The sequence below is a fragment of the Marmota flaviventris genome, chromosome 11 (genome assembly GCF_047511675.1).
Source record: "Marmota flaviventris isolate mMarFla1 chromosome 11, mMarFla1.hap1, whole genome shotgun sequence".
In the NCBI taxonomy this organism is placed as follows: Eukaryota; Metazoa; Chordata; class Mammalia; order Rodentia; family Sciuridae; genus Marmota; species Marmota flaviventris.
This window is the reverse complement of record NC_092508.1, coordinates 34,115,143-34,128,304: the sequence shown is the minus strand read 5'-3', so window position 1 is coordinate 34,128,304 and position 13,162 is coordinate 34,115,143. Positions and strand designations below refer to the sequence as shown.

The window sequence follows — 13,162 nt, the reverse complement described above, 5'->3', positions numbered from 1 at the left end:
CTTTATATCTCTACCTTTTATTTACTCATTTACACACACAGACACACACACACACACACTGAATCTAGGGGTGCTCTACCACTGAGCTACATCCCCAGCCCCCCTTTTTTTTCCTTTCTTTTTTTGAGACAGGGTCTTGCTAAGTTGCCAATGCTGGCCACAATCTTGAGATCCTCCTGCTTCAGCCTCCCAAGGTGGGATTAAAGCATGTACCACCATACACAGCCACCCTTCTCCCATTCTTGACTGAGTCTCTAGTTCATCCCCTGCCCCTATTCCCACAGCTCTCACTTTGTATGGACTCCAAGAGAAGCCAGTTCATATTGCCAACACGGGCTTTATAAGATACAGATCTGATTGGCAAACACCTTTACTTAAAACCATCTGATCACTTTTCCACACCTTATCAATAGAAGAAATATATACTCTTTTGCTTGATATACAGGCCCTCCCTTATCCAGTTCCTAAAACTTATTTTTACTACAGTCCATTTTGCAATTTGTGCTTCAGCCATACCTCATGACTTGCAGGTGTATGGATGAATCATGCATTTCTCTCTTACATCACTTTCTCCCTGTCTTCCTGACAAATTCTATTCATCCTTCAAAAACTGATATCACCACCTCTAAAATATTCCTTGGTATGTCTTAGAGAATGCCTTTGTACTTTAGCAGCCCCTGTAGCTTGTATACAACTCTATGGAGGTTGGGCAGTAATAGTGAAGAGTGTAGGTTTTAAAATTAAATAGGCTGAGACCTAAACCTGGCTCTGCTACCATCTGTGATTTTTTGTACACATTATAGGTTTTTCTAGACAGATGCATATATAAAGCACTGAGCACAGATTCTGGCATATAGTAAACACTCCATAATAATTGCTATAATTGTTACAGCATTCATTAAGGAGTAATTTTTATTTATGTATTTTTTTGGAACTGGGGATTGAATTTAGGAGCACTCAACCACTGAGCTACATCCCCAGCCTTATTTTGTATTTTGGAGATAGGGTCTCACTGAGTTGCTTAGCACCTTGCCATTTAGACTGGCTTTGAACTCGTGATGGTCCTGTCTCAGCCTCCCAAGCTGCTGGGATTATAGATACGTGCCATCTCGAGTAATTTTTGTTTGTCTGTATTTCTATTAATAGGTATAATCTCACCAATCTGTGAAGAACTGTCTTAATCATTTTGGTATCCTCAGTTCTCCATAATAGAAGGTTCACAAATGATTGCTGAATGGCAGCTTCATTATATGGACTATCAAATACTGCTCTTGAATTATTTAAAATAGTTTCAAGCACTACTAGAAACATGGATATCACTACTTGTCCCTTCATCAAGCCTTTCCTTTATTAAATTCATTTTTCCTGTTACTGTTTACCTTTTACTTATAAATTAAGAAGTATCTATGTATGTCCTGTCCAACCTGCTCACTTTCTAAACTCTTTTCAGTGGCAGTCTTCAAAGTATCTTCACCTTTCCACTATTATGATCAACATACCTCTACAGTTTCCTAATGAAGCCAGTACCTAAGAATCCTTCTCAATACAATATTACATCAGCAGAGCTGGGTTGTCACAACAGAAACTTTCTAGCTCAAAGAGCTGGAAATATTTACTATCTGGACCTCTAATCAATAAATTCATTCCAGATGAAAGTAGTCAAGCCCTACTCTACCCAGATGTATATCATCACAACTTCACTTTGCCCAAAATTACATTTGTCTTATTCTCTTTTAAACAAATCTCCTTCTCAATTTTTCCATACCTGCTGAAACATGGGGATAGTTCTTTTTTTTTTCCTGGGGTGAGGGGGTGGGGTGGGGAGAGGGGAGGCAGGTCTCTAATATGTTCCCATAAGCTGTTATTTCTTTCATAATATCCTTTTCACAACTGAAAGGAATACTCTTCATTACATTTCTAAAACTTTGGTCGAGGGCCAAAATTAAATAATGCAATAATGTAACTCTTTGTTCTAACTTCCTCATTCTAAGCTATACTATTTATTAGCACTCTCAAAGTATGTGGTATATAGGCAAGCGCCAGTCTATAAACTTTCTAGTTCATAAGCCTAGGAATTAAGAATAAATATTTAGAAACTTTTATAATTATTTGATATTGCTGCAATATCCAAGCTTATGAACACACCAGGAAACCAGTTTGAGTACTGTTAAATGCATGTACATTTAACTTGACACACTGATTGCAACATAAGCTATTTTAAGGTTAATTTGTTAACCTCCACACAAAAGTACATAAAATCTGGACTCTCTTTGTTCACCAGAAGAATTTCAATCTACCCATAACTTTATAGGTTATATTGTTGGATCTGGCTTATTATCAAGGATTAAAGATGAATTTTGAGACTATATGTCAGTCCTAAATTTCCTGACATTGCTTAGAAAGTTATGATCAATTTACTTCTGAAAACCTTTTTCCATATATGAGTGTTATTAAAATAAAATTTAGACATATTAAGCAAGAAAAAAGCTCATTTGTTAAATATAAAACTTTACTGATTATCTATGTTAGGGCCAAATCCACTCTTTCATTTATTTTAAGTTTTATTGGAACATAGCTACATCATTCATTATATTGCACTGTAGTTGCTTTTGAATTATAATAGCAAAGTTGAATACTTACCCACAAAAGATAAAAAATATTTACATTCTAGCCCTTTACAGAAAAAGTCTATTGACCTCTCTTCTATATTAATCATGAAAAATCATCACCTTTCAATAATTGTATACAGTTTATATAATTCTTTTCTTGTTCCTATTTTATCCTTATTCTGATCATATTAAATGAAATGTTAATTGTATGGTAATTAAAATAAAAATTAGGGCATATATTTGCTGTGTCTTTTAATTTTCATTTTTCTATCATATTTTACATAATAAACTGGTCTATAACATATTGAAAATTTAAAAATAAAAGTGCTAGGGCTTGAGTTGTAGATCAGTGGTAGAGCATTTACCTATGAAGTGCTAGGCCCTAGGTTTCATCCCCAGCAGACAAGTAAGTAAAGTAAATAAATGAATACTCTTCGGGCTCGCCTCTCATCAGTCTACTATAGGGTCCTACTTAAACATCTTTTTTTGGGGGGGGGGAGATATTATTTATTTTTAGCTTACATATTTGTGGAACACTTAAAATAATTTTGATGTATAGTTATAATCTTAGTAGCTAGAAATAAGAAAAAAATGTACCCCAGAATAAATATAGGTAGAAAAATGCAGTATGGGTTCATATAGAAAATATGTTTCTTAAAATAGTATAATGATGTTTGGAAAAGTAAAGCAAAGCTCAATCTAAGGATTTTTGCATTTTATCCTGTAAAGGGTAGCTATACAAGGTACTTGACCAGGGGAGATACATAATCTATTTATTTTGTTTTTCAAAGAAAATTATGACAAGCCAAGTCAATTACATAATTTGTGGTTCTCCTTATTCAAAATGAAAGAAAATGCATAACTAAAGGTACTTATAAGGCCTTTTCCTTTTTTTAAAGGCTGAATATTCCATCGTGTATATATGCCATACTTGGAGACTTGGGTTGATTCCATATCTTGGCTATTGTGAATAAAATTCAATGAACATGGGAGTGCACATATCTTTCCAACATACTGATTCTATTTTTAATTTCCCAGAAGTTATCTCTTTCTTCAAACTGGCTGAACTCCTAACCTCTCTACTTGTACTTTTGTCTTTGCTCTTTTGTTTACATTTATTTTCTCACACTGGACACAGTTTTTACAAAACCTTCCTATCTAACTTTTAGTCTATAAGCCTTATATTTAAGTTAGCCCAATTAAATGAAATCATCATTTATACTCAGTAGTAAATGACAGATTATATTATCCATAAAATACTAATACATTCTATTCTATTGTTATATTTAGTATATAAGCAACAATACTTACTGAGTCAAAGAAATTCTTTAAAGAATATCACAACTATAGGTCCTAACTAAGCTTAAATAAAAGAGTAGAAGTTATCTGAGTGGATAACCAACATGCACATAACTTAGATTTATCTGTGTATATAAAAACGTTTAATTTCTTGATACGGATAATAAACAATAAAAAACACATCAGTTAGGTAAATTATTTTATGAACCATGTGATGTTCAAAATTAGTAGTATATTCATCACATTTTTGAGAAAAAGTAAACAAACTGGTAAATGATTAAATTATGTTCAGAAGTACAGGTTTTATGATTTCTTCGTATAATTCTCTAATCCATGTCAACACTTAACAATTGTAATTTTTACTTTACCTTGAATGTTGACATGGGTCACTGGCTGCAGTGATTGAATAAAAAGACATCACTTAAAATTATACAGAGGTGCTAGGCATGGGGGCACACATCTGCAATCCCTGCAACTTGGGAAGTTGAGGCAGGGGGATCACAAGTTTGAGGCCAACCTCAGTTACTTAGTGAAATCCTGTCTCAAAAAACAAAACAAAACAAGACCAGGAGTGCAGCTCAGTAGTAAAGCACTCATGGTTTCCATCCCCAGTACCAAAAAAACAAAAAACAAAAACAATGGGGCTGGGGATGTGGCTCAAGCAGTAGCGCGCTAGCCTGGCACGTGTGCGGCCCGGGTTCGATCCTCAGCACCACGTACAAACAAAAGATGTTGTGTCCGCCGGAAAAAAATACTAAAAAAGGAAATATACATAGGTTTATAATTATAAATCATAAGTGCTCTTAAAATGACTATTATATTTTACCAAATGGGTAATTATTATTCCCTTAATTTTGGTATTCCTATGCCTTTATATACTGATAAATCTTAATTCTCAAAGCGCTTTCATATATATTGTTTCCTTGCCTTAAAGCTTTCAAAAATGACGACCTCTCAAAAGATCTAAATACAGTACCAGAATGTTTTAAAATAAGTGACAGTTTAATGATAATGTTACATGTAATTTATTATAGTCCAGTTCTCTGAAAATCAGCAATTCATATAAACTCATATGGGTGGTAACTTGTTTTAAGAAAAAGGTTAGAAGAGACCATTCCTAACAATTTTATGTAAATATTTTTCTATAATACAAATAAAATCTTCTAAGTACAGTATCAAAGTCTTAATAAAAAAATTATAAAATCTCTTTGTGTATATATGCACTGGGGATGAAATCTAGGTCCTTGCACAGGGTAGGCATGTGCCTCAGAACTGAGCTACATCCTAGTCCTTTTTACTTTTTTGGTACTGGGGATTGACCCAGGGGCACTCAACAACTGAGCCACATCCCCAGCCCTATTTTGTATTTTATTTAGAGACAGGGTCTCACTGAGTTGCTTAGCACCTCAGTTTGCTGAGGCTAGCTCTGAACTCACGATCCTCCTGTCTCAGCCTTCCGAGCTGCTGGGATTACAGGCATGCACCATTGTACCCAGCACCCCCACCCCTTTTAAAAAAAAATTTGAGATGATTCTTGCTAAGTTGCCCAGGCTGTTCCTGAATTTGTGACCCTCCTGTCTCAGACTCCCAAATACCTGGGATTACAAGCATGCACTTCCACATCCAACCCTGTGTGATTTGAGTCACTCATCACTTCCTAATTATTTATTAAGCACTTAAGATACATGTATAAATATTTCAAAATGAACCCCAATATTATGTATAACTATAATACACTATTAAAAAATAACCAGGACCCACTGCTGAACAATTAAAAAGAATATCTGGGAAAAGGATTTGAGATTTTAAAAATATCCCGAGATGGTTCTTATGAGAAACTAGAGTTGAAATGCAACTCTTTCTTTTACATGAGAACATTGCCAACCCAAGAGTTAAGTGACTTGTTCAATGTCAAGTAGCTTTTTGGGGAATTGTAGGATTATATTTGAGGGCTCTTAATTTTCCCACTTCTCTATACATTGTGCATTCTACACATTCACCACTTATATACTATGGAATATCATTAATCATGACCTCCCTCATGTGCATACATATCTTGTATCCCAAACTAGACTGTCATCAACATAAGGAAACAGAAATATATCTGTTCTCTGTACCCCCTTCATTGCAGATAATTTAAGGGCTCAGAATATATTTGTGGACTGGTCAATTTATTTTGCTAAACATTTCTGACACTGCACAGCTGCCGTCTTGTTTCTCAGAAGTCATAAAATTCTGACAATCCTTAAATTGTATAGTATGATCAAGTAATAAAAATGGAAGTAGGGCTGGGGTTGTGGCTCAGTGATAGAGTGCTTGCCTAGTATGCGTGAGGCACTGGGTTCAATCCTCAGCATCACAAAGAAAACTAAATAAACAAAATAAAGATGTTGTGTCCACCTACAACTTAAAAAATATTTTTTTTAAATGGAAGAATTAAGAATTCTGGGGAACATTCTAGTGATTTTTTGGGGCAACCCACCATTACCCAAGGCATTCACTGACTTTTTCTAAGCTTTTAATGTATATGTATTTTTAAAATAAACTTCATTATTATTGTTGGGGGCGGGGAGAAAGAACGAAAACACCTAGTCTACATGTTGTGGTACAAAGAACAAAAGAAAATAATTAAGACTGGGTTTCAGCTCAGAATAGAAGACATCTGAACATGAAAAAAACTAACTTAAGCGTGCTTAATATAACATGACATTATTCTTTTAGGAAATGCCTCATTCTCTAAATCTTAGGAAAAGTTTTGGTATCTTTTTTTTTTCTTTTTTTAATATTTATTTTTTAGTTATAGGTGGACACAACATCTTCATTTTATTGTTATGTGATGCTGAGGATCAAACCCAGCACCCCATGCATGGTAGGTGAGGTCTACCTCTGAGCCGCAACCCCAGCCCCAAGCTTTGGTATCTTTTAGGGAATGTAATTGGATAATAACCAAGGGAAATGTCCTTAAATATAGCTTAGAAAAGACGAATGATGTAGAAATCAGAAAAGCAACATACCTAACTTAGCCATCTTTTCAGAATGTTTTCTACTCTGAAAAGAATAAACTTTATTTCCAACATCTGTAGCAGAGCCATTTTTCAAGGATTCTGAAAGAGAAAGTGCAACATGCATTTAGGAAAAAGGGACAAAATTAATTTATAAGAAAAAAAGAGAAAACTTTAACTAAAATCTTAAAGATTCATACCCCTCACTGCATTGTAAAAGGATGTATCAATATGTATTTACAAATAAAATATTAAAAAATACATAAAGCAGACTAATCCTACTTATATAAATTTTAACACAAAAAAATGCTATTCACAAATACAATTTTTCTCCAGACTGGATAAATTAGTGAACTCTGAGATTTAAGTCAAGTATGTCAAGATGTGTATTGATTATAAGAGGGTCATACTTCAGGGGAAATAATTAATAATGTATTTAAAGGTTGTCTTAATCAGTTTTCTATTATTATTACAAAATACCCTAAGGCTGGGGACTTTCTAAATAAAAAATGTCACAGTTCTGGAGGTTGAAGGACATGGCCCCAGCAAGGACTCAGCTCTGATAAACATTCTCTTGGCTCTGTCACATGGTATATGGTATCATAGTGGAAGCCCAGGTGGGAAGTAGAAATTACATGGCAAGATAGGAAGCCTGAGAGCAACTCAAGAAACAGGCTCACTTGTTTATAAATGGCTCTTACAAGAACTAATTCAGGGTCTCACAAAAACTACATCCCTTCTGGGGCAGCACCCCCTTGATGAAAGTAACTTGCACTAGGCCCTATCTCTTGAAGAGCCTACAACTTCTCAGCATTGCCACACTGGGGATGATACTTCTAATACATGAACTCTTGGGGGGAACAAACCACATTTAAACCATAATGAAGGTCCCTGCTGAAAAGGCTTTTTGTTTTTAACTCTTTCTAAAGTTTCTGTGTCAAGTATTCCTGTCTTTTAAAAATTCTCTTCTTCTGAATATAATAAAATATTATGTAGAATCATATTATTTAGTATCTCAAATGAGGTAAAAGATGATAGGTGTAATTACCTCTTCCCTGTAGAAAACATAGAAAACTCACTACACTTTAGAACAGCATTCTCTACCCCTATGATTGCAAGCAACTAGAAACAAACAAAAATATCAGTTATATTGGTAAGACTGAACTATTCTGTTGTGCATGCCCACAACCAAACAAAAGCTTCATTTGCTGGACTCAAGACTGTTACACTGGAGAGTTTGTAGCAGTACTGTTAATACCAGAATGTACTTGCTACTGTATTTCACAGGGAATAAAGAAAAACTCTTTAGAGATCTGGTTCTAGGTCTGCTGAAATTTGTTTTACTACAATCAAGAGAACCAAAAAGTACAATCTTATCCAGGAAACAGAAAAATATCTAATCCGAGGAGGCCTTTAAACAGGAATATATCAAACAATAACTCCTTTCATAGAACTCTATTATTGTAGGTTCTCTCAAATGAAGTAATAAAATATCATAATAAACTACAATTCAGTGAAAGTATTAAAAGACAATAAAGGAACAAAAACATGTATTCCAGTTACATAACTTTCTTTCTGGGACAGATTTTAAGAATTTGTACAAATAGCTGGACTATATCACCTACATGCAAGCCACCCTAAATACTGTTTTGAACTAGATTTATTTGGACTCTAGCAACAGAGTTTGAAATTATGATATGTGACAGGTAACTGATCTGAAGTGTTATTTTATATAAACCAAAAAACAACACAGAACCTATGATAAGAGTATTTGTCTGTACAACTGGCCAGTACTCTTCAGGTTAAAGAAAGCTAAGAGAACCCACACTAAGATTCTCATTCAGTGCATCTCCAATACAAACTCCTGTGACAGTTACTTGAATGGTAGAAAGTAGAATTGAAGGTACTTCATTGTTTTGTCTCCTCCATGCCCACGTGGGGTTCATTATTTTAAGAAAAAAAAAAAAAATTTGAACAATAAGCATCTTCATTCCTCCCCATAAAAAATCAAAATAGGTTAAAAAAACCAAATCTTTAGGAAAACATACTATGATTAAAGAGTGTAACTTATATAAACTTCAGGAGAATGAATACGTGGCAATATATGTCAGAACTTAACAAAAAATGTTCATGCCCAATGGGTATGTGGAGCAAAATCCTTGCTAGCAAGTTCATTAAGGAAATAATAATAATGAATGTACCTAAAGGTTCAGTATAGCAATGTAGTAAAAAATTCAAAATAACCACAAAACCAACAAAAGGTGACCGTTAAATTATTTCATATCCATATAGTAGATCAGATTCTGCAGTCAATAAAAAAGTGTAAAAAAGAATGTCTAATGACAGAATCATGTATCTATGATACACTACTAATTGTAAAAAGCATGTTAGGTTACAAACTATTTTATTTAAAAAAATCCAAGTTTATGTGTGCCCAAGGATGTATAGACAGAAAATACACATCAAAATGTTAACAGTTCCATGTTCTCTAAAGAACCCATTCTCAACAGGGACAATGACACTTCCTCTCCCAATAGGGTTAAAATTAGTTTTTACTGAGGGAGGAGTAGAGGGAAAAAAATCTTTTGTTATTAAAGTGGTCTGTGGCCCTCCAAAGAGTCACAGTATATAAACAGATAAATAGCATATAAGCAGTTTATAAGTTCCATGAATCGAAATGATTAGGAGAAAAATAAAATATGAGGGATGACAAAAATTAAGGCAAGTCTTCCCAACAAGTATACAGCAATAAAAGATATTGTTTACGTATATGCAAGGTATTAATCCTCTCAGCCTTTTGAGAATGCCAGTCAGGGCTGGCAGTGAAGGGTAGATTAGGGCCCAGAGGCAACTTCTGGTCTGGAACATCCTCATCCATTTACTCTAGTATCCCTCTAAATACCACTTTTTGATGCTGCTATTTATTTTTATTTTTGGTACCAGGAATTGAACCTAAGGATGCTTAACCACTGAGCCATCACCCCAGCACTTAAAATTTTTTATTTAGAGATAGGGTCTTACTAAATTGCTGACGCTGGCTTCGAACCTGCAATCCTCCTGCCTCAGCCTCCCAAGCTGCTGGTATTATAGCTGTGTATGCACTACTGCACCCTGCCTGATGCTGTTATTATGTGGAGAAAGTTGAAAAAGAGTTGTTTCTTCAACTACCATTATAATAAGAAAGTTGAAAGAGTTGTTTCTTCAACTACCATTATAATAAGAAATGATTTTTAAGAATTCAGAGGGTTGGGGCTGGGGTTGTGGCTGAGTGGTAGAGTGCTCACCTAGCATGTGTGAGGCCCTGGTTTCAATACTTAGCACCACATAAAAATAAATAAAGGTATTGTGTCCAACTACAACTAAAAAAAAAAAAAAAAAAAAAAAAAAAAGAATTCAAAGGGATGGGGGTGCAGCAGTTCAGGAATCAAGCATGTGCTTAGTATGTGTGAGGCCCTGGACTCAATCCCCAACACCAAAAACAAACAAACAATAAAAACAAGTTTCTCTTTTGGAATACTGTTTTCAATCTTTTCTTATTTTAGCATAATAAGTAATTGAGAATCCAAAGTTCTCATCAGAATATGCCTCCCACAAAATACTGATTTTCAAATTAGGAACAAATAGGAGATTCTACCCTACCCACTAAGCCTAATGAAGGGCAGTGGCTCTTTGAGTTGAACTAAATCCACTCTTAAGAATATAAAATGGGGGAACTAAAACACACAAACAGTCATTTAACATTGGAAACTAAACAGGAGCACAACAGACTTAAGTGAGAGAAAGGTAAAAGGTAGTCATGATGGCAATTTATGTGAAATAGTGAAAAATACATGCATGCATGAAGTAGTTGGCATAGACAGAAGCACAGAGATGACCCAAGGGAAAACAGGAGACCTATGAGAGCAAAGTTCCTCCATTTTTAATATCGTCGAGCTAATGCATCATGACCAATGATATTGATATCTTTCCTTATGTTTATTTTTTTTAATTTAATTTTTTTGTAGTTGTAGATGAACAACATGCCTTTGTTTGTTTATATGTGGTGCTACAGATCAAACCCAGTGCCACACACATGATAAGCAAGTGCTCTGCCACTGAGCTACAGCCCCAGGCCCCTTATGTTTATTTTTTAAGTCAGCTTGTGTGGATCTGTGTTCCTTGTGCCCAGAAGAACCCTAACTAAATTATAATATAAGTCTAATTTAAGTATGATCTGACAGGAATTTAATTTAGGTGTTAAAAGAACCATAATATAAACATGTCTAAGTTGGAATAACACTAGTTCTTAGAATGTTCTTTCTGATTATTTCTGTAAAGGAAATCAAGGTAACAACAAAGTGACTTGCTTTATAAAATACTTTTAATAAGTTAAAAATGCATGGGCTGTGGTCACAAAATAAATATCTTAAGAATAACTTTAGAATGGTTGGTCTATGAATTGCTTTTTTCTAAAAATAAATATAAGGCTGGTTATTTAAAAAAAAAAAAAAAACGGAACTGCAGAGAAAAAACTCTTTAAGGATATACTTTTCAAGAAATATAATTATAAACCACCTTTTAACTTGCTAAATTACTTCTGTGTATCCTGCAAAGCAATTTCTGCTGCTGGCAAAAATATGAGTGTGTATCTCCCCAAACAAATGCCTCTCCCCTTAAGCAAATACCTTGAACATTTCTTCCCAAAACTTCCACATAGTTCTGATCCTTTAAGACTTCTTCATCATTTTCCTCCAACTCATATTCTGGCTTCTTTATTATTTTTTGGGGGTTGACTAAAAGCTGAGCTCTCTCCTTCTTTAATTTAGTACCTATATAAATATACAAAGAATTTGAACATGACAGGTATAAATTCTTTCTAAATATTACATTTAAATAAGTAAATAAACTGTACTACTGAAATAATCATTACTTAAAAGCTGGGGGAAAAAATGTCATTCTTCCAGAATTTATAAAACTGAATTGAAAAAAAAAAACCTTGAAAGTGTTTGAGGGGTCAAAATAACCTCATCTTTTAAATTACAAAGGGTAGTTATTATTTACTACCACTGAGCATCTCATTTTAGACATGGCCTTATTTATTTATTTAAAATTTAAATTAGAAGTCTGAAAGAAATAAACTAAAAATCAAAACAGTTTTTAACAGTCTTACTAGATTAAATACTTCATGTTATAAAATGTTAAAGTAGTTTTAAAATAAAATAATCCATAAGCATCTCTTCAACTGTATAATAATTCTGTACCTCCTTCCCTATCAAGAATGTGATTAAGAACATCATCATCTCCCACAAATTGAACCTCCAGCATCTTGTCTTCCTTTAATTCCAGTTTATTCATCATGGCCAACCTAAACAAAAGCAATAAATCAATATGACCAAAAATTCATGCCATCTGCCATATAAATTATACATTCATAGCCTGGCATTATATTACCTATAATCCCAGTGTCAGGAGGATGAGGCAGGAGGAATACAAGTTCAAGGCCAATCTCGGCAACTAAGGAAGGCCCTAAGCAACTTAGTGAGACCCTATTTCAAAATACATTTTTTAAAAAAGGGAACATAGTTCAGTGGTAAAGCACCCCTGGGTTCAATGTCAGTTAAAAAAAAAATTCATGTAATGAACACATGTATAACATTTTTAAACTCTTCTAAAGTAAGGAGTCAGCCCTGCCATCCCTATAATCCCACCTCTTTAAGAGGTCAAGGCAGGAGGATCACTTGATACAATGAGTTCCAGACCAGCCTAAACAACACAGCAAGACCTCTTCTCAAAAGTAGAAAAAAGGCAAGATATTTTATGCATTATTTTCTATCATTATGTTTGTGATTGTAGGTAACTGAATTCTTTATCTGAAAAATAGGGGAAGAGGAGGAAAGATGTCTGCAATTTGAGAAGAACCAAAAATCTAACAAGGGTAACTAATATATAACCTCAGGAAAATATTCTGCTTGTAAACAAAAGACCTAACCTATCTATATAACAACCATATTAACAGAAACGAGGCGATTAACACACAAGATTTTAGAAAAAAGAGTGGATTTTACTATCTGTTCACTAGAAAGGTAGAGTCCACTGGGGGAAATCTGATACTTCATTGGTACACCAATCCTTCGTTAAATAACCTTCAAGTACCTCCCTTTACCATCCCCCCAACCCTGCCCCCGGTATTGGGGATCACACTCAGGGCCTCATACATGCTGGTAAGTGCTCTACCACTGAGCCTCAGCCCATCCTTCTCTTTACTTTTACTAC

At 34.4% G+C, this 13,162-nt stretch overlaps 1 protein-coding gene across 4 annotated transcripts in view; it reads right to left on the bottom strand.

The window, feature by feature from the left end:
- Positions 1–13,162, bottom strand: part of Orc2 (origin recognition complex subunit 2) — a 41,491-nt gene that overhangs the window by 25,055 nt on the left and 3,274 nt on the right. For 2 of the 4 annotated variants that reach the window (XM_027941995.3, XM_071618930.1), the window contains exons 3-5: positions 12,151–12,254; positions 11,575–11,718; positions 6,923–7,012 (exon numbers count right to left, since the gene is read on the bottom strand). In XM_027941995.3, coding sequence (XP_027797796.2) covers positions 6,923–7,012; positions 11,575–11,718; positions 12,151–12,247 — 331 coding nt within the window. In that variant the 5' untranslated portion in view covers positions 12,248–12,254. The remainder of the gene's footprint in view (positions 1–6,922; positions 7,013–11,574; positions 11,719–12,150; positions 12,255–13,162) is intronic. The other 2 variants (XM_071618931.1, XM_071618932.1) reach the window with 1 other exon arrangement.